Source organism: Neophocaena asiaeorientalis, unplaced genomic scaffold, assembly GCF_003031525.2.
Source record: "Neophocaena asiaeorientalis asiaeorientalis breed wild unplaced genomic scaffold, Neophocaena_asiaeorientalis_V1.1 scaffold296, whole genome shotgun sequence".
Lineage (NCBI taxonomy): Eukaryota > Metazoa > Chordata > Mammalia > Artiodactyla > Phocoenidae > Neophocaena > Neophocaena asiaeorientalis.
The window spans coordinates 2,425,216-2,448,534 of record NW_020175084.1 but is presented as its reverse complement, the minus strand read 5'-3'; the positions used below and the strand labels follow the sequence as shown (position 1 = coordinate 2,448,534).

Sequence of the window (23,319 nt, the reverse complement as noted above, 5' to 3'; positions counted from 1 at the left end):
TTCTCTTTTTTCTGATTCTGCAGCTCCTCAAATGTCCAGTCCATAAATTTTTGATCTTAGGACAGTTCTGATGACATGTTGATTTCATCTCTATAGTTTTAATTTAAAAGTCAAAATAAACATCTTTCAGGTTTAATAACTGTTTGTTTTCACATGACCACACATTCATTTTCAGCATCATTAAGGATTGTAATTTCTTATTATTTCCCTTCTATCCTAGAATGTGAAATTTCTCAATTTACCTCCTAACCTTGATAGCATAGCCAACTGTAAGCATGACTTCTGAAACAAGATGGTTGATTAACTTGACCCTATGATCACCCCCTGCATAGCAAAGAAATTAGGCCTTTTTATGTGTTTTTGCTGTTCATTTGTTTGTTTCACTTTTATGTTGCAATAAACAACAGATAAAGAAACAAAAATCTTTGGAGACAAATACCGCAGAGAAAAATGGGTAGTGCAAAAGAAGTAAGTCCTTAACTAGGAGAAACAAAATGGAAGCAAGATATGAGGAAATTTGGACCCGTCATTCTCATGAAGTCTGATCTTCATGCAAAACAATGCCGTCATAAAGCTATAGAGCCGCCTGCCAACTGAAGCCTTGAAAGTTTCATAGCACAAGAAAAGAGCTAGCTACTTGAAAAGTAGACACTGGTATTAATTTCTGTTTCTTGAAGAAATGCCATTTTAACTTGCCTAGAATCACAGAAATCTTTTTCATATTTTCAATAAATTTTAAAAATCGTAATGAAAATTGGAAGCATAGTGCTTGATATTTACCTGTCCCTTCTCCTTATATCCCCTACCTAAAAACAGAAGAACCTTTATAAATGAAAGGGTCTTTCTATACAAATAAAAAATTACCTCAAGGAAATAACCTGAGATTTTCTAAGAAGCAATTAAGTCTTTTGGCCATGTCTATGACTGATAGCCAACTCTAACAGTCAATTACACATATTTTGGTAACTCCCTCATCCAAAACTTTCTGTATCAGGCTAGCATTTTTTTAAATATTAAGAATTAAACTTGGAGGTAAAAGCTCTAAAAATCTCATAAAGCCCATGAACTATATCCCTAGGAAGATATACACACATAATTATAGGCATATAATTTCAGTATGTTTTTTACCAGCCCTCAGAGTCTCATCCAAGTAACCTCTAGGGTAAATGAATGACAGAATAAGAAAGCTTAGTGCTAGATCATGAGCTCAGCAGGGTAGGGAAGTGTTTCCCTCATTTGTGCATCTTTAACTCTGGAACAGTGCTCAACATAGCACACGAAAAAAATAAGAATTTGTTATGTTGAACTGTGCATGATGGGCATGTGTGTATTGCGGGATTTTTTAAAAAGGAGAATGTACTTTTTAAAAGTTCATCACACAGTTAAACCTTATTGAATCTGGTAAAGATGGGACAGAAAAATATTTTAAGTAACAAACCAGAGCAGATTTAGAAACTTGAACAGGGCTACCCACCAAATAAGCATTACTGCTGGGAATAGAACAGAGGTGGCCTTTAAATTACAGTATTTATATATAATAACATATGGGCCTTTCAGAAAATATCACCACCTCTGCAGAGCAGTATCAGTTTCTTTATCAATAAAGGTTCTATATTGAAAATACTCATAATGATACAAGGGTGGGCAGGAATGCCTTAGAGCTACACTTGAACTTATATACACAGTACTTTAGAGGAGATTCTTTTAGGACAGACAAAAAATTGTGGAGAGGGAACAGTCTAGTTTGATTATTTTAGCAACATTGCAGGTAGACAAACAAGGCAGGAATGCAAATTACCAAGTAAGTTATGTTTCCTAGAGATTAGCCATTTTTATGACTTCTACTTATCTCAAGGCAAAGCTGTCCAACAGAGATTCTCTCTTCTGACCGATCTTTCTTTCCTCCTCTTTAGTCTTCCTCTTACTATAAAATTTGGTAAGTTTTCATTGACAGAAAACCTTACAAGTTCCGATATTGACTTCTTTGCTTATCTCTTAGGAGCAGCTCTGACAGGGGAAAGCATTACTTGTTTTCTTTTTTTTTCTCTCACAGTTTGTGGATTATACTACTTTGTGGCACCTTAGACAGGTGCCACAATGAGTAATCTCTTTCCTTCCAGGATGAAAATATTAAGAAAATAAAACACGCTCTCACAAATACCTGCTCCCTTGAGTTAAGCGAGTGGATCTCATAATAACTAGAAGTCATCTAGGAAAAAAAAAAAAATCATAGATTTGGGAGAACCTGACAGGACATTATAACTCTTGCTTTCAGAGATCACCAGCTGTGGAATGTTCTAAAAAAAACAATTTCTGTTCCCTTCCCACATTTTTAAAATAATTCTCCTTCAGTGCTCTATTCAAGAGATTAACAATATTCACTTCCTAAAGGGCTCAACGTAATATATGAAAAGAAAAACCTGATCATAGGCTCTACCAGTCAGCAAAACAGGTATCTCCTGAGAATGAACTATTCAACTACTCCAGTTTTGACATTTGAGAACCATAGGTGTTCTGTGAAATCTGAACATCCCAATGATTTGAAATCAAGGTTTTTCTTCAGTAGAACAATTTGCTAAAATTAAAGACAAATGAATTCATGTTTGAGCAAAGTTTTGTTCTTCTTGTAAGTCATGTAGGGAGAGGAGCCACTAAAAGCAGGTGGCTAAATCTATCTACAACAAACATTTTGACAAGCTCCCAACAACGTGGCATCAAAACAATCCCAATGTGATTCAGAAGATATTTTCACTTTAACAGTTGAGGTACTGGGCATATGAACTGTAATGTAAGTTATATTTTTCCTTAGAAGGCAGTTAGTAAACTGCTCACATTTTGCTGCTGAAAAGGATACATCAGTACAAACAGATGGAAATTTAGAATTCCACAAACGGCAGATATTAGGAATTAGAGACATCGATTTAACTTTAAGCAAGCAAATGAGAATCAAAAAATACAAATTTCTCTTTCTATAATTAAACACATAATTGGAGTGCATCAAATTCATATCCATTGTAGTTCATGTTTCTTTCTACTTATTTCTAAATTTATATACATTCTGAGTATAATAAACCTACTTAGAGTTCAACTCCGCACTAAAAGGGTCTTCTGTGACAGATAGATGGCACTAAACTATTTCTCAAATTAAGCCTGCCAGGGAGTCGTACTAGCTTTTTCTCAGCATGATGCATGCTGCAATAATAAGAAATCATAAGACTCAAAGAGGTAGTCCGTGTGTCAGAACAGATGGAGAGAACAGCTGAGAGAGGGATTCAGCCAATTTATTAACTCTCTGTGAGTAGAATAAATCATATTTGAAAGAATTCAGAGGAACACTTAGTCTGAAAAAGGAATTTAAATGATGGCAATTTTAGAATGGAGAGAGTAGAATAATGTTTCACCTTAAAACATCACTCAGTAACCTCTTAGTCTTTCCAACCCCTAACAGCAAAAGGTCACCAGTAACCAGCACCCCAATTATAGACCAGGCTAGTGATGAACACTTGGGAAACATTTAGACTGATTGTCAAATTTAAAACACTTAATGAATACTATAACATACTGTGGAAATGAAATCCATGATATTAAATATTTGAGGTACTGTTGTTAATTATTCTTTTCCTTGTTCTGAAATGGGATAGCTTGTCCTATTTGTGAAAATATTTAAGAGAACTTATAATTTTTGATACTCTTAAAATGCTAGACATAATCTGAGAAATGTTTTTTGAGAACAATTTCCTTTATACAAGCTTCATATAGGACTTTTGGGAAAACTCAATTTATGTGCTTTATCACATATAGTGATATATCTAGTTGTAAATGTGAAAAGAAAAAACCCTTTATAAGTTTTCCAAATTTTAATCCAAGGGAAAAAAGCATGATTGAAATGATCTAAAGAAAAGTAAATGGAGTTTTTTTTTTTCTTACTAAAAGTGAGTGTACTTAACATCAAGAAGCATCTTATAGTACTAGTACGAACTAGTAATATGATCCCTAGTAAAATCCCAGGTCATACTCAGAGACATAGCACCATGCAGTCTTTCTGGCTTTAATGAAAAGCAATGGAGGCTTTTTACCCATTAAATGTTAAGAGAAACTAGTTTTCTTATTATTTTGGTGAGATAGACTTTTTCTTCCCCAATAAAACTTTGCAGGTTATGTTTTTAATATTTAAAAGGTCTTTTTTTTACAGTTGGAGAATTTCTATTAAGTTTTATATAATAAACTTCATTTCCAAACTGGCTTCCTTCTCAGGCTCACTAAAGGCAAACAAAAATAACATCTATTAGCCCTTTAAGCATGTGTCTAAATCCCCTGGGGGAAATCAGGAAACAAAAACAGAAGTTTCTGAATTTCAGATTGATTACTTATTCAGAAGCTATCTTGAGGACATGGCCTAACCTTTTGATATTACTCACCAAAGGGAAATGTCAATTACAAAGACTTTAATCCCCTTTCCTCTCAATGGGAGAGATATAGCCTATACAGAGAGTTGTTTTCTTTTATAACTCATTTAAATCATTTCTTCTAGATACTTCATGTTTAATGGTGTTAGACTCACTGACTTAATAAAGAGATTATAAAATATTTGAAGCAAACACATATACCTTTTATTCAGTGGTTTATCACAAAAACATAAAACTACTGAGGGACTGATTGAGCATTAGATGCATCAAGTTCATATTCATGAAGGCTTATATTTTTTCTCATTCTTAAATTTATATTCATTCTGAGTATAGCAGAATGTATTTAATACATTTATAATTTAATATATTTATAAGCCTATTCTTTACCACATTGTTTTAGGAACTAATGGATTTAAGAGAATTCAGTAGAAGATAATTGGTTAAACCATAGTTAGTGAAGATAAAGATAATACAAACAATAACTAACTAATGAAGTAGGTAACAGAGCAAGTTAACAAATGATAATCATAATCAAATAATATTAGCTTTCACTATAAAAAATATAATCAGGAGAATTAGAAGTAGAAAATGAGAATAATTTCCCACCATCACCCTCAATCACTTGAATTTTGTTTGAAGGCCCCAGATAGTCAATACTTATAGATGAATCTTTAGACTACATATGAAGTCTTAGTATGCCAACTTCAGGATTCTTTGATTATTCAATAATAATCTATGTATTTCAGTTACTAAAACGTGGTCAGGACAATGATTTATATTCAAAGCTGACTAGTTTTTAAAAATATCATAGCTAGAGATAGATTATCATAGTTTGTTAAATATAATTCAAAGCTATTGATGCAATCTGGTTAAGGATTAGGAAATAGTCATTGCAATTTATAACCGATTAACGTTAAGAGGGACAATTATTACAGATTCTTCTTACGTTCAGAATCCTATATACTAAACAGGTTAAATTGTCAAGTAAGATAGATAAACCACATTTGGAGGAATTTATGTCCAGAGATAATAAGTGATAAAATTCCTAATCAATAAAAATTTCCATTGGCTATTAACTGAATAAATATATTCAAGAGAATTAGAAGATCAGTAAAAGCAGGAACCTTGTTTTTTGTTTTAAATTCACTGCTGAATCACCAGCACCTAGGTCAGTGTGGGACACACAGTTTGGGTTTAATAAAATATTTACAGAGTGAAAAATACCAAACTGTTAATAAATAATCAAAACATATGTGACTAGCTCTGTAGGAGCTGGATAAAGAAAAAGGGCTAAGGAGAGAAGGAAAGACAAAGAAGGAAGAAATAACAAAGAGGTGAGTAAGAAGAAAGAATGACAGAGGTCTTTTTTGGTGTGTTTTACCTACTTGGCAGCAGAAGAGTAGAATGAAAGCAACCTAAAGGAAAACATATCGCTGAATCCCTCATTCCCCCATGCACATGTTGTCCAGCATTGGCTCCACAGGTCATCATCAACAGCATAACAAACAACTGAAAAAGTGACACCAACATACAAAAGGAGAACTACACACATTCAATTGCAAACCCAATGAGAAATGCTCTCATGACCAGACTATCGGGTTGGCATAGTACTTGTGATTTCTACAAGATACTTGAGGAAATGAAATATTAGGACTTTCTAAGGGGATAATGTTTACTTCACTATTACCCAGTGTGGCCCCTGAGCACCTACCTCTTCCAACCTCCAGTCTTCTCCTCTCCAGATTAAGTGAGCCTAACCATCGGTTACTTTAATTTTACTTAGGAGTTTTAGAGCTGCAAATGAGGAAAGAATGAATAGATGAGTGCCTGCCTTGGGCCTCTTTCCCCACAGATACAGTCCTCAACTTTCCTTTATTTGCTCTGTATCTCAGAGGCTGGCCCCTGCAGGCTGCATTTCCAAGGCTCACCTACCGGCTGGTTTAGGGCTGGTCTCAGCCAAGAGAAAGGAGACACCACTAGAAGATGGGGGCAGTGGGGAGAAGCCAGGTCATTTCTCCCCATTTCTCTTGCCAGACACACCTGCATCTCCTCTGTGTCTATTACTCAGCTCCCACTGGACAGGCCATCACTACCCACCCCTGAGCTCCAATAAACCATCTTCTCTCTCTAGGCTTCCTACTGTCGCTAATCTCTGGGTTGTTCCAAGAGAATTTGCTCTTGACTTTTGCATTGCAATCAGAAAACATTCTTAGCTTTGCCCCTCTTTAAATGCCTTCTAGGGTGGTATCTGCCCAGACCTCAGACTTTAGACTACATGTCTCTCCTGAACTGGTCTTATCTGCCTGCCCTGTGTAATTTGTCCACATCTCACAGAGCCAGCCCTCACTCAGGATTGCTCAGACCAAGCTCTGGAACCTTTGCTACTTTGACCACAGGCTTCTGATTCTCTTCTCAATGCTTTCTGATCCCACGCCTAGCCCTATTCTACTCTCCTCATCATGGCTTATGAACCTGTGTCCCTGTCACTGTTCACAGTTATAAAGCTTATATTCTGAATGTTGATATTGGCTGAACTGCAGCATGAAACCATTCTGCAATGATCTTTAGGTTCTCATTTAAGATTTACCTTGAACATATTTCCAGACATACACAACAGTAAAATTTACATATCTATGTCACAAGAAAATTGAAAATAGTGCATATTTCCTGGATGGTTGGTCACCCCTTCCACGTGCTCACTTTGGTAATGACCAATAAGATACAAAGGCAGACAAAAAGATAACTAAAATAATGTCAGAGAGTAACTCTGCTCAAAGGGTATGAAATCTATGATGGACTTGCAATAAAAGAGCTTATAATAGTTTAACTTGTTCCTATAAATTATTTCACTGTCAGCAAAAAATAACATAATCCTTAAAGCAATGAAATAGTATATATTAATAACAATAAAACATTTAAGGCTCTACTAATTACCTTATGTTGTAAACAGACAGTAAATGTGTAACAGTACTGACTATTCTCAGCTTACATTTTCTAAGTGCTTATTTTAATCGAACTTCAGCACTAATACATGTAAGTGTTATTGTTTCCCAGGTTATTCTCTCACTGCGGAACTAAGGACCAGATTGTTTAACTCGAGGTCTATATGGGTAGATTAAATTCCCACCCAGCCTTGTCCCAATTCCCAAATTAATCTTGAATTGGGTAAGAAATAATAAACTCAGCACTGGCCTTGCTTCCCTAATCGCACTCCACCCACACTGACTGGGTTAGTCATACCATTTCTCCTTGGTCTCTATGTGGATGGCATGTGTACTTGTATTCCTAATAGAACATTCCCAGCCTCTCCCTCCAGTTCATCCTCAGCTGTGGCCCATGTTCCAAGCCTCTCTTCTAGCATTCTTCCTGTGACTTTGACTCAGTCACCATACAGAAGGTCCTAAGTTGCCTGCCACCCCTCCTCTGCACTCTCAAATATTATACCTGGGGCTTACCAACTGGAGGACAGAATTCTCAGATACCAGCTGCCTGACTGGTTCAACCTGCCCCTTTGTCCAGATTCCCAGAGTAATGTTTTGATCATTTAGGACTGGATCTGGGCCTCTCTGAGACAGAGCCTTCCAACAGTGGACCTGATCACTACTGGCTGTGAGCCAGGACCCCAGCACCAGTCCCACCTTAGACAATGGTTCCAGTGTCAGGTCTGGAGCCTTCCTTCTTATCATGAATTGAGAAATAAAGATATGTCCTTCTTTAACTCTGTAGGTTCTCAGTTGGCTTCCTTATGATGATTACTTTGAGTTTTGATATCTTTGGTTTGGTGACTGAGCACATCTCGCCCCCCTCCTCTCTCCCTCCCTCCCCATAGCCCTCTCCCACCCCTAGCAATGCAGAACAACTACAGAAGCTCTTAGTAAGGCTTCTGTACTCAGGAGCTTTCACAGAGTGCTCAGGAGTTTTTGAAAAACATAAAACTATGTTTTAAAAAGTGGTCACATTTCATATTCTCCTTAAGTTCCTGTTTTATATTCCCTGAGACATAGTTAATCAACTCCTCCTTAGCTTGCAGGTCACAAAACTCCTCCTAAAGTGTGTTCATACCCCTACTCTCAGGGTTTGCAGGGTGAGGGCCACCCTGTATCCTAGCAGGGTCTCTAAACTCAAGAATCTGGTAAGAAACAAGGCAACTGATCCTCACTGCTTCTGTATTTCCCTCCAACAGAGCACAGAGAATATGTTCAAGTTTATTCTCTCAAATAGTCCTGACTATACCCTAGTTTATTAAGGATAAATTATAATGAGGATTTGTGAACAATGTAATTTGTCTTTATTTTGGTTTAAATTAATGGCACTGGATTCTTTTATACTTGGCAAGGTAGTGGTGGGTATACATCAGACAAAAAAGAACGAACATCTTAAAACCTTGCAGAAACTACATAAATTTTAGTGAGTTTTAAACATATAGAGTATTTCTATAGTTTCTTGGCCAGCTGGTCTTTTTTCACCAAATATATCTATCTTTCTTAACATCAAAGAGTAGTAAAGGCTTGCATGTAAAAGTCATAAAAGTAATAGTAATGATTATGAGAATAGTAATTTATGATTTCTACTGGCTGTATGAAGTATTTCTACTGTATGAAGTACTTTATGTACATTACCTCTTTAAATTCTTAGAACACTATGCACTATGTATGATTGTTTCCTATTCTTAGTTAAGAAAACTGAGTGAGGAAAGGTTAAGAAACGTGACCCAGGTCAGCTAGTAAGTGGCAGAACAGAAATTTTAACCTAACCCATCTTTCCATATCTGCAGCATTGCATACAGCTCAATAAATTGCATTTGTGTATGCTATTGTACTCCCCTTGACGAATACTGAAACAGAATTAGAATACCTCCCAATTGTTTTATGAAAAAGCATTGACATGAAATGTGGCCTTTGTGTTCAGGGTACATACTTCTGTTGCTCTGAACATTATCTGAATAAGAACTTGCTAATAATTTGAGCAGTTCTAACTTCAAAATTGATGTAATATTACACAAATAGATGAATATTAACATTGACATTCAAATTTTGACATTTTCAACTTCATTTTTCCATGAATAATTTTCTGTCTTACAGTTACGACAGCATTCATATGCTCTCCTCTTTTCATTTTGGTACTTTGGAACTTTTGGAAACGTGATAAGATAGCTTGTAGTATGGTTAACAGATTAGTACACATAGTATTTCTCTATTCTTTATTTTTCCTGAAGATATCACATTCTCTTGCAGTTTTTCCTTTATCACTCTCTACTTGACTCTATTTTCTTCCAAAGAAACTTATTTTGACAATATTGAAATGGCTGAGAAAAAGGTTCTAGCCATGTAAGGTACCCTAAATTTTATCTTTCTATCCTTCAAAGGAATTTTTCATAAAAGGTTAAAATTAAGTTAAAATCCATTGATAGGGCTTCCCTGGTGGCATGGTGGTTGGGAGTCCGCCTGCTGATGCAGGGGACACGGGTTTGTGCCCTGGTCCGGGAGGATCCCACATGCCGCGGAGCAGCTGGGCCCGTGAGCCATGGCTGTTGGGCCTGCGCGTTCGGAGCCTGTGCTCCACAACGGGAGAGGCCACAGTGGTGAGAGGCCCGTGTACCACAAAAAACAAACAAAAAAACCCATTGATACTACTCATTAATATATTGTTACAGATTCTAAGCAATATTTTTTTTTTGATTTTCGTTTACTGTTCTCCACAGTGGCTGTATCAATTTACATTCCCACCAGCAGTGCAAGAGTGTTCCCTTTTCTCCACACCCTCTCCAGTATTTATTGTTTCTAGATTTTTTGATGATGGCCATTCTGACTGGTGTGAGGTGATATCTCATTGTAGTTTTGATTTAAGCAATTGTGTTTTACAGGCAATATGATTACAAGTGAATTACAAATGTAGACTTTATGACTCCAATTAAACTCTAGGTCACAATCCATTAAAAACAGTTTATACACATTACATTAGATGTATGGAAAAATACATAGGCCACATGATTTGAAATATCAAAATAAGTGAAGAGCAATAATTTCAAATAATTTATGTTTGTCTAAAATTTTTATCAGCATAACCTCAAAAATCATCAGAGAAAAAATTCTTATGCTTAATATTTACATACATATACATATACATCATACTTTCTCTTACTTATTTCATTATTTCATTCTACCCCAGGAACCTCTTTGAAGTATTTCCCAAGAATGAGAGACTGGAAGAGATTCTAGTTTTTAGCTGTAAGAACATTAGTATTTTTAGTTTTAAGAGCATTAGAAGTAAACTCATAAATAATTAATTTGGGGGATTTTATTTTGTAACAATAAAATCAAGTGACTAAAAATTAATTTAAATCAAATTAAAATTTCAGCATTGCTGTAAAACTGCTTAAGAGAGCAGATCTTAAGAAAATATTATGAGAGACTGTTATACCTCAGTTTCCACACAGGAAGAGTCATTTATCACTGAAGTGTTTTCTCTGAAATTTTTGAATGTTTAAGAGCTGGGTTACTATGAAAAGTCGCTTTTTGAATATTACGTCTGTAAAGTATGATTCTACCTGATCCTCACTCCCATCTGTCAGCTCTCACTTCTCCAGTGGAGGGTGAAGGGATGAGAATTAATGTCACCCTTGAATTTAGCATCTCTAACATGGGCAAGCACACAATGAAGCAGAGGAAAAGAAGTCAAAACAATGCAAAAATTGTCCGGGCCAAGAATAACTTGGGGTATAAAGAAGTTCACAAGAAAACAAACAAACAAAAAGGGGGACAAGAGGACATCCATATTGGGAGGCCTACAGGACACACATGGGCAAAACAATAGCCCTGTGCCCTGAGCAGCCCTGGCTCCATACAGAGAAAAGGAGAAAGGCAGAGAGATAAGAAAGTGATTGAAGAGAAGACAGCAAATGGTTGAAAAATAATTTAAAAATTGAAAAGAGTTATGCTTCTGAGAAGATTCTTAAACTATATCTGGTTGGAAAATATGGAGATATAACTGACTCTGGTAAGAACCAACCTGAAATTTAGAACCAATCTGAAATAGTGTCCTTATTGGAATACCCGATTTTTCTCATCTGATTTATGCAAGGCTTCACAAAGGCACCAACGGCCTAGTAAAAGCTTTATAATCTAAATGTTGTTAGTACCACACTTTACTAAAGACAGGCAACTTATCGGAATAGAGGCAAAGAGACTTATTTACGTTTTCTGTTACTTAGTTTGCAACAGGAGAGGCTGATAATTAAACATAAAGGAGGAGACACCGGTGGTGTTAACAATTTAACAAAAACTAATGGAAGTGTTTGATGGACAGCCAAGGTTTGTTGGACTAAATCACCATCTCTCATAGGAAATCCTGAAAAAGAAACACAACTCAAAACACAGGCTGAAGAAAATAACTTTTACTAGGGAAGGTAATAGCTTTGTGACTTAGGAATTTTATGAAGGTCCTTTGAGTATTCTTTTGGATTCTAATTCTCCTTCAGTTCACACCATGGAGCACCCAGTTACTATGATTTGTTTGTGGAAGGAAAATAAAATAAGCCAAAGACTTACCGCCTCCACTTCGGCAGGATCATACCACACATTGATGTATGGATGCTGTAAGGCATCGTCCACTGATATCCTCTTTGCTGGGTCAATCACTAGCATCTTTGACAACAAGTCCCTGGCTTGGCTGGCTGAAACGATGAATGAGAAAAAAAATAGTAATGTTTTGATTTTGGCAAGGAAATTTTTTGGAGGGAGAAAAAAATTTAAAAAACAAAGATTAATTAGCACCTTCCATCCAAATGTCAGGTAACTTCACCAAGTGATTAGGGAAATGCAAAATGAAACAATGAAAATATTTTTTTATCCATCAAATTTGCAAAAATAAGAGATGGCATAATATCCACTAACTCCAGGTCATTTCATTCATGTTGGTGGCAGTGTAAATTGATAAATATTTTTTAGAGGGCAATTTTGGCAGTATCTATTAAATTTTTAAATGTGAATACCTTATGGCCCAACAGTTCCACTTTTAGGTATACAGTCTAGAGAAACAATTAACATGTTCATGAAAAGCATATAGAAAAGATGTTCACTGCAGCACTGGTCAAGGATTAAAACATTTTAAACAATCTAAATGTCCACCTATAGAGCAACTAAATGAGCTATGGTACAACTGTATCAATTATATTTGGCAGTTTAAAAGAATAAGGTAGATCTATATGGACTCACATGGACATGGTCTTAAGTGAAAAAAAAATTTGCAGGATGAACCATAGATCCTGATGCCGTTGTATAAATCTGTCCCTTCGCAATAACACAACAAACATTTCCCTCTCTCTCTATTTATGTATATAAATGCATAGAAAGGTCTGCAGGGATAATCAACAAACTGAAAATCATAGTTACCTCTGAGGAGAAGAAAATATGTACATGTATTGCTTGCATAATTAAAAATAAATTTAAAAGAATGAAGTTTTAAAAATGGAAACAAAGTGAGTGTACACTGCTCATTTTAAAACTTTTCTGAGCTGCAAAAAAGGATAAAGCAGTGTCTAGAGGGAGGCAAGGAGGTCAGGGTGACTTTTTGAAGATGGGAGAAATGATGAGGACTTTAACGGGAGCAGAAGCTTCAAGAATTGAGAGGAGGGGACAGATTTGAGAGAAAGAATCCACAAGACTTAGTAACCAAATTGATGTGGGAGATGTTTAGTTTATAAAATACATATTGTCTGCTGCGTGCCAGTACAGTGTGAGATGCTAGGGATATAAAAAAATTACACGGTGATAATCATTAAGTGTATTTATTTAATAACATTGCTAAAGGACATTCTAAAAATCTCTGTGATACATAAAATTTTCAAGAAAATGCAGATACAAACTGGTTTGGAAGTTTTTATGGTGAAAATATGCAGTTTATTCCAAACATATGGTAAAACTTCAAATTAAAGGAAGCAAAATCTAAATTGGTTTGCTAAATTAGGAAAAAGGCAATGTGTTTGAATCCATGAATATGTATCAACTTTTAATTATTAATTTTTTCTGATTATTAAGGAAATATGGGTTAATTATAAAAAATTTGGTAATCACTAAAACATAAAATCCAGAAAAACCCACCTTCCTCACAGGCAATCACTCTCATTATTAATGTATTCTCTTCTAGTTTTATGTGTTTTTTTTTTTTTTTAAAACACCTTTATTGGGGTATAATTGCTTTACAATGGTGTGTTAGTTTCTGCTTTATAACAAAGTGAATCAGCTTAGGAGTTGTTCCACGTGTGGATGTATTTCTGGTGTATCCGTGGGGAGGAAGGCGATCTCCGCGTCTTACTCTTCCGCCATCTTCAAGGTCCCCCCCTATGTGTTTTTTCATAATTTTGATTGTACTACAGTTAAAATGTAGCAATCTATGACATTAGAATCTCTGGTGTTGTTACATTTTAATAAAATACTTTTTATATATTTATTTATACTAATTATATATTTATAAAAAATTGCTAGTTAAATTAGACTGGAAGATTTCTTTATTAGTCATTTTTCTGGGGATCTCAATTCTAGAAATTTAATTTCTGCTAATTCCAAACTGATACTGTGAAGTTCACAAAAGTAACAAAAGTACAGAAATATACATTAATTTTCAATAATTAATCTTTCTCATTGTTAATAACTTTGTCATGATCTAATGGGGCTGTACTGGTTTATGTCATTGGTTCAAAGATCTCTCTGATTTGTAACTGATTTTATACCCAGACTCACACAGTCCCACAGGTTCTCCCATCAAATCCACCTATGTTTCTGGTCTTAGAAAGGGTCAGGGGGGTTGGGGTGGTCTCCTCATCAATAGGGACATGAACGACAGTAACACCAAATCATCTTACTAAGAAACAAGGATCAATACTGCTTGTAGGGAACAAAATGAGGAAGAAGAAAAGGTTTTAATTCCTCATCTTTCATTTGCAAGTAAATGTCTTACACTCTTTAATAACAGTAGAATGAATTCATCCCTTCGATTCTTTGCGTAATTCTTTATAATTTGCTGATTTTATATTACAATAATTTAATAATTGTAAATATTTAAACTAGTTTTTTTAATTAAAAAATTTTTTTACAATTTTTAAAGGTTACTTTCCATTTATAGTTATTACAAAATATTGGCTATATTCCCTGTGTTGTACAATACATCCTTGAGCCTATCTTACACCCAATAGTTTGTACCTCCCACTTCCTTCCCCTATATTTCCACTGCCCCCACCCCCGCCACTGGTAACCACTAGTTTCTTCTCTATAGAGGTAAGTCTGCTTCTTTTTTGTTATATTCACTAGTTTGTTGTATTTTTTAGATTCCACTTTTAAGTGATATCATACAGTATTTGCCTTTCTCTGTCTGACTTATTTCACTTAGCATAATGTTCTCCAAGTCCATCCATGTTGCTGCAAATGGCAAAATTTTATTCTTTTTTATGGCTGAGTAGTATTCCATTGTGTGTGTGTGTGTGTGTGTGTGTGTGTGTGTGTGTGTGTGTATATATATATCACATCTTCTAGTTTATTATTTGCAAAAGTAATATAATTGTAGAGGTTCAAACTGAATTAAAAAGCCAAAAAAATAAACTCAAGAAGGTTGGAATTATATCATGAAGCATGGCATTTTACTGAATAGTTTCTCTACAAGTGTTTGCATTATATCAAATAATTTAATCAAGGATTTGTGGCCTCTGTATTGTTATACTATAAGTGACTTAATAGGAAGGGATTACTTTTGCCTGACATGTCAATTAGCATCATAAAGACATACATTCTTCAAAATCTCCACCTGGGGTATTAGCACTTTTTCATTTTGCATATAGTTGACGTTGCTCTTAAAAGCAGTAGATTTATCAAGACAGTATGGTACTGCCACAAAAACAGAAATATATATCAATGGAACAGGAAAGAAAGCCCAGAGATAAACCCATGCACATATGGTCACCTTATCTTTGATAAAGGAGCAAGAATATACAGTGGAGAAAAGACAGCCTCTTCAATAAGTGGTGCTGGGAAAACTGGACAGCTACATGTAAAAGTATGAAATTAGAACGCTCCCTAACACCATACACAAAGATAAACTCAAAATGGATTAAAGACCTAAATGTAAGGCCAGAAACTATCAAACTCTTAGAGGAAAACATAGGCAGAACACTCTATGACATAAATCACAGCAAGATCCTTTTTGACCCACCTCCTAGAGAAATGGAAATAAAAACAAAAATAAGCAAATGGGACCTAATGAAACTTCAAAGCTTTTGCACAGCAAAGGAAACCATAAACAAGATGAAAAGACAACCCTCAGAATGGGAGAAAATAGTTGCAAATGAAGCAACTGACAAAGGATTAATCTCCAAAATTTACAAGCAGCTCATGCAGCTCAATAACAAAAAAACATACAACCCAATCCAAAAATGGGCAGAAGACCTAAATAGACATTTCTCCAAAGAAGATATACAGACAGCCAACAAACACATGAAAGAATGCTCAACATCATTAATCATTAGAGAAATGCAAATCAAAACTACAATGAGATATCATCTCACACGGGTCAGAATGGCCATCAACAAAAAATCTAGAAACGATAAATGCTGGAGAGGGTGTAGAGAAAAGGGAACACTCTTGCCCTGTTGGTGGGAATGTTAATTGATACAGCCACTATGGAGAACAGTATGGAGGGTCCTTAAAAAACTAAGAATAGAATTACCATACGACCCAGGCATCCCACTACGGGGCATATAACCTGAGAAAACCGTAATTCAAAAAGAGTCATGTACCAAAATGTTCATTGCAGCTTTATTTCCAGTATCCAGGACATGGAAGCAACCTAACTGTCCATCAACAGATGAATGGATAAAGAAGATGTGGCACATATATACTGGAATATTACTCCAATATTCCATAATAATGGAATATTACTCAGCCATAAAAAAGAAACGACATTGAGCTATTTGTAATGAGGTGGATAGACCTAGAGTCTGTCATACAGAGTGAAGTAAGTCAGAAAGAGAAAGACAAATACCATATGCTAACACATATATATGGAATTTAAGATTAAAAAAGTGTCATGAAGAACCTAGGGGTAAGACAGGAATAAAGACACAGGCTTACTAGAGAATGGACTTGAGGATATGGGGAGGGGGAAGGGATAGCTGTGACAAAGTGATAGAGTGGCATGGACATATATACACTACCAAACGTAAAATAGATAGCTAGTGATAAAATAGATAGCTAGTGGGAAGCAGCTGCATAGCACAGGGAGATCAGCTCGGTGTTCTGTGACCACCTAGAGGGGTGGGATAGGGAGGGTGGGAGGGAGGGAGATGCAAGAGGGAAGAGATATGGGGACATATGTATATGTATAACTGATTCACTTTGTTATAAAGCAGAAACTAACACACCATTGTAAAGCAATTATACTCCAATAAAGATGTTAAAAAAATGCAGTAGATTTAGTAATAATTTAGTCTGTTGTCATTCAGAGAGCCGGTAGTGGTAGTTAAAAGAAGAAACCCAACTGTGCAACAAAAGTGTCACAAACACAGAAACAATGCTGTGCATTTAAAATCCATCAGATAAAAGTTTGGAGGAAATAATAAGACCCTGGGAAGTCATAGCACTGCATTTCAGTTTCTCCATCTCATTTATGTCTATATTAGCTATAAATTAAGTCTGAAAGTTAAATCTGTAGCTAATTGTCCACTGAACATTTGGTATAAAATTTCACAAGCATGTGTCCTTTTCTGGGATAATGTATAGATCCACCTAAAATAATAATTATTTTATTATGAATAAATATTTATTAGTATTTTTATATCTAATAGTTACTGAGCACTTACTGTGAGCCAGGCACTGTTCTAAGTGCTTGACAAATTAGTCAGCTAATCTTCCCAAGTATAAACTTTCTACTTTCATTTGTTAAAGGAGGTACAGAAAGATGAGATAACTGGCCTAAGTTCACACAGATTTTAAGGGGTAGGATTTCAGCTCCGGCAGTGGAAAAAATCAAATTTGCTTCAAAATCACATTCTCTAAAATGTCCTAAGTTAAAATAAGAATTAGAATATTATTTATATTACACTTTATACGTTACCAAGTTTATTCAGTCCTATAACCAAGCATTATAATCCCAGTTTTGTTGGTGAAGAAATTAAGATTTGTTACTAAAGTTCATAACTGCAGACATAGTAGTAGAAAAATTACTTATTAATGAAAATGTTTACACTGAATACAAAATGTGTAGGTAAAAAATCTCATTTATCACTCTAAAATGAAAAAATGGTGGTTAAGCATTCCATAAAATGCAAAGAAAACTCAAACATCTATAGCTCTAAGATTTGACAACTAAAAACTTGTGTTGAAAGTATTTTCCAGGTAATAAAAAGAACTGAAACAATTATTTCAATGTATATTACATTGATCTCTTAGAGTTAGCACTGCAAAATAATTTTAAGATTCTAAATAAGCCCCATGAAATAGTTTCCCCCGCATCACTGTTACACACTTTATTACTAACCTTCTCTCTGAATATCCAGGCAATTTTAAAATCCTTGGCTTCTCCCCCTTTGTAAAGGAGATCTTTTAACAATACCTCTCTTTAAATTGAGGTATTTCAAGTTAAAGAAAGATGTTTCTATAGCTTGCCCATCACCCACATAGTGGTTCTGAAGTTGTCCCTGAAGGGCTTACCTTTGAGTTTATTGTGCTCAGAGTCCGCTGGGAAGAGGGAATCTGGAAAGAGCTTGGGGAAGGTGAGTCCTGCATACTTGGGCCGATTCTCCACATAGTTTCTTACTGTGGGTTGCAATTTCTTCATGAATTCTGGGCATGGTGTTCCTAGTTGCTCAATTACCTTGTTCCACTGGTCAATATCTGAGAATTGAATAGTTAAGGGCAAAAACAAGTGTAGGCCACTAGTGCTTGCCTTTCACTAGTTGGGAGACTAACTGCTTCTCAGAATCCCGAGCAGTCATCAACACAAATGGAGTTTTAATAAACAACAAAGGACAGAAATATAAAATCAGATTGTCAGGCAGTGAATCCTCTTGGAATTTTAAATTCACTTTTGGAACATATACACTTTTGGGGAATTAGCATTACTTAAAATAGGATATCATGAAATAGTCTTTGGGTTGTAAAGATGAAAAGATATTTAAATAACACAAGAAGAATTTCTCCTCTTGAGCTAAACTTCTGTATAACCATGTGATTTGGAAGACAAAAAAATATAAAGACATATAATAATATTATCATGAAATTACTTACATCATTTATTTTCTAAAAATGACAAATACACAAATATTTTATAAGATTTGTTTATATTTTTCTTAAATTCTTTTTAAGGTTTTTTTCTTCTGTTCTCTATCAAATGGGAAATTTCATTATCTGTTAATGTTTTCCACTCATATGCATTACAAATAGGGTCACTCTAATTTTTGATAGTAACTCACTAATTCTTTACCAAAGACTTAAAAAAAAAATTCTCTTTATCAAAGTAGTTGCAGTTTCATACCTATTTACTTACTTCTGATAATAGTGTCCTGTATCCCTGAATATTGGGGATATGAGGGTAAACATAGGATGTTCAATTTAAAACAGATTTCAACCAAGTGCATGTGTTTCAAAAGTATGTTAAGCATAGGGAATTCTACAAGAAAAATAAATATTACCTCTCTATGAAAGTTAATACTTTACAAAACTGGGGGGGTCTCTCACAGACATACCCATTGATTGAGATTTTCTTTATCATCTATCATTGATATTTGATATGTCAGAGCCTTGAGAATGATAAATACCTGTGAAAACTCTGAAGAGCCAACTGGAAGAAGTTGATTTCTAACAGATTTCCTTGCCATGTGTCAATGAATGATGGAGGCCTTAGAAATTCTTAAATCCAATACCACAGGCAGTATACTCTCCTATGTTGTTTATTCTACTACTCTATCTTTCGTGTAAAGTTAATTAATTCATTTCTGCTAATGTAATTTGTGACAGTTCAGGTAACTTTACCATAATATTACTTAATTGAGATTCATAAAATCTTTACCCCAGCTATTCCATAGGGTTGGACTAAAAAAGATGGGCAGTCCTGACAGAAGACAAAATTAACTATATTCAGACAAAATAAATATATAATGCAAACAATGTAGATAGGTGATTGAACAAAGATAAAATCAAGCTAATTTGCAAATTCTCTTCTATTTCCCTTATAATCTAGATGAATAAAGTTTAAATTATTACATAGCCTCTCAAGTATGGGGATGAAAAAATACATGATTGTGTAATATCAAGAAATGGAGTAAAAGTGGGAAAAACTGAAGAATATTCCTTTACAAAATGATAGGAATAATTTAAAAAGAACACATTTCAATAAAAATTAATCTAAATTACCATGTGCCTGAGAAAGTGAAAATCATTAGAAATAAACTTTAAAAATTTCAAAAGATTAGAGTTAAAAGTTACTCTTAGACAAAAACTTATGTTAGTACTATGGATATAGGTAAGCTAGAATGACTTAGATATATTTAAATAGAAAACATTAATACAGTTAAATAAATCTCAGTGCTTACATTGTAAATTATGAAAAGAGATCTACTCTTTAATACAGTTAAGTTATCACGTCCTAACAAACCATCATTTAATCATCGGTCAAGCTTCTTTAGGATTCTGAAGATTTGATGTCAAACTAAAAATAAGGGCAAAGAAGCTGTCAGATTTTCTGTAAAGGAGTCTTTTAACAAAGGTGGCAAAATACTCCCAACACACTACTATAGTGACGTTTAACTAGCAGTATACAGTTATTTAGTTAAAAAGTGATTGCTTTTAAAGTAACATTCCCAAAACAATTACATGTTATTTTTACAGTAAAGTTTAAGAAGACTCAAATATTTTGGAATTAATTAAACAAGGACTATTAAAATGTTTCTTATTACAAGTTATAATTAAAATCTATAGAAGCACTCAGCACATTTTCCTACCTTAAATTGCTTTTTAGATGAAACACTATTGTGGTCCTTGATGTAATGGTTTACAAAAAAGAAGGGAGGGGAGAATCTTTATTACTGACAATGAAATAATTGAATGTTCTAACTGCAAATATGTGGTATAGTCATCTTTAAAATTGTGTGCCTCTATTTTAACCAATCCATTTCAGGTTCTTTCTTCACAAAAACATGACTAGTATATTTAAGTAGTAAGTATTTGTTTTCCAGATGTTCACAGGATTGCAAACAACTTCGTCCACTATCCTTAGTTAACCACACTTATTTTTCTTTATAATCATAATTAACCAAATATAAGCCATGACTGGAAGTAATGTCTCCTGGCTCCAAATCCAGTCCTTGTTCCAAGGATTCCGGTAAGAAAAAGAGCAAGTTTGGAACTGATGTGTTAAAAATTGCTTTAATTTGGCCATAAAATTGATGGTATGCTTGTCACAGGCAATTCCTCTTAAAGAATGCCTCTGAAACTGCTTACCTAGTCTATTAGGTTAACATATCCACATAAAACAATTAATTTTATTAATATTTAAATAGAAAATAAGGTGACGCATTTTTCAAAGAAATTTTTTAATCATCAGATTTCCACAATGATTTTATTTTTAAAAATACATAAAATATTAACTAGATTTTTATGATTATGTGCTAATGTTAGCATAGTAAATTTTTTTTAAAAGAATGGCCAAAATTATTTTTGCAAAAGGATTTCTTTGTTTTAGAACACTAATAAGTCATCATTTTTCTATTATATGAGTAAGGATGTGATTCCTTACAGATTCCAGCCTGTGCAGTTATCAAAAAAGCAATAAATATAGTTTTTAATATACTTTAATATATTTTAAAATATTTTGATCTACTAGTTCAGAAATTATCATACAACTTAATTATCAAAGGTATTTAATAAAAATTGAAAAATGTCATTTAATAGGAATCACTTGACAATATCCTCTAGTTCTAAATTCACTACATAAAAAATAGTCATATTACAAAAAGTTTGATTTTATAGAGTATAATGATAAGATAATGTGCAAATATTGACCACTACTAATGTCTTCAATAAATAGTATTGTAATAGAAGAATGAGGCAAAATAAGTATGGATTGTAAAAATGATTATCTGAAATCCTAAGATTAAAAATTATTCCAGGGCTTCCCTGGTGGTGCAGTGGTTGGGAGTCTGCCTGCCAGTGCAAGGGACATGGGTTTGAGCCCTGGTCCGGGAAGATCCCACATGCCACAGAGAAACTGGACCCGTGTGCCGCAGCTGCTGAGCCTGTGCTCTGGAGCTCGCCAGCCACAGCTGCTGAGCCTGCATGTCACAACTACTGGCGCCCGTGCTCCGCAATGGGAGAGGCCACCTCAGTGGAGGCCCACACACTGCAGTGGGGAGTGGGCCCTGCTCACCGCAGCCAGAGAAGGGCCCGTGCACAACAACGAAGACCCAACGCAGCCGAAAGTAAAATAAATTTAAAAATAAATAAAATTTAATAAAAATTATTCCAGCTAATTCTTGTCAGTTAGCCAAGAATTTACATTTAATGCCCTCATTTTAGGTTAACTTCCTTGGTTGAGGAAATTTCTAAAATATGTAACAAACTGCCTTGAACCTAATGTATGAAATTACTCATACATTATTTTCTTATTATTTTCTAGGTATTTGGGGTCATAATTTACACTATGCACATTTAAACTTTCAGAAGCTACTAAGTGGAATCATAAAGCATTGTTTAATGACCTCATACTACTATGCCCTTTGAATTACTGTATCTTCTTTTCATGTTTTTTTCTTCATTGATTACTTTTTGCTATGATGAATATGGTTTCCAGAGTTGATACCATCAAGAATTCAGACTTGCTTTCTACTCTGCCCTAAGCCTTATATTCAATATTCTATGCAAAAATTTTCTGACATCTATTTGCAACTTAAAGAATATCAGTGTTTGTTCCCAAATTCTTAACTATGTTTTTAAAAATAATATTGTTTATTAAATTTATTTTTAATAAATATTGTTTATTAAATTTATTTTTAATAAATTTATTATTAAAAATAATATTGTTTAAGAGCACTGTCTGTATAGAAAAGTTCCAGGAGAGGCTACTTAATCTTGCAAGCCAACTTGCTGCCTGGTTGGCACTGCATTGTGTATTACTGTGTGGCTTTATGTTAGCCTTGTATTCATGTCTGCAATAAGGAAGTGGAGGTATGCATGTCATGTGTTAGGCATCATGATATAAAACTGTTGTTCCCAAACTGAATATTCATAACATAGGGAACTTATAAAAATACAGATCACTCCCCTCTACTCACTGATCTACAAGATTCTGAGTGCATACGCCTGAGATGATATCATTAAGAAACACCAATAATAATTGCAATCCAGATGGCCCCTGGACTCTATTTGAGAAATACGAACAATCTCTTGTGAATTACTAAGCCCAGATTTAAGAATAAAGTACTAACCTGTTTCAGTTTTATGACACAAATTAGAATAGGGTCAATTTCACCAAAAGATTATTCCATACCTATTTGGTATGGAAAACTTAGGGGTTGTCAACTTGGAAATATTTCAGGGAAAGAAAAATCCTAATATATGTTCCTTTTCCCCATGTCACTTTCCTGAAAAGACCATGGGAAATTATGACAAGTAGGCTCCATGCAGTGAAAGAGGGGTTCTACCCATCCACATCTAGGGAAAGATCAAAATTATATGTTGCTATCATAGATGTATATGGGGTGATATAATATCATATTATATGGGGTGCTACTCATGTGAAGTATAAAAGCTATTCAATATAAAGTTCAAACTATTTGCCAATTTATTTTCCAGTAATTACTCCATATTGCTCTATAATAAACTTTGTTCTCAAAAGAACTCTCAGTTCCGAGGACATTGTAAAAACCAGGAGATAT

At 34.5% G+C, this 23,319-nt stretch overlaps 1 protein-coding gene across 6 annotated transcripts in view; it reads right to left on the bottom strand.

Annotated features, from left to right (window-relative positions):
* Positions 1 to 23,319, bottom strand: part of MAPK10 (mitogen-activated protein kinase 10) — a 338,212-nt gene that overhangs the window by 33,586 nt on the left and 281,307 nt on the right. For 5 of the 6 annotated variants that reach the window (XM_024764175.1, XM_024764173.1, XM_024764172.1 and 2 more), the window contains 2 exons: positions 18,101 to 18,283; positions 11,954 to 12,078 (listed from right to left, as the gene is read on the bottom strand). In XM_024764175.1, coding sequence (XP_024619943.1) covers positions 11,954 to 12,078; positions 18,101 to 18,283 — 308 coding nt within the window. The remainder of the gene's footprint in view (positions 1 to 11,953; positions 12,079 to 18,100; positions 18,284 to 23,319) is intronic. The other variant, XM_024764177.1, reaches the window with a different exon arrangement.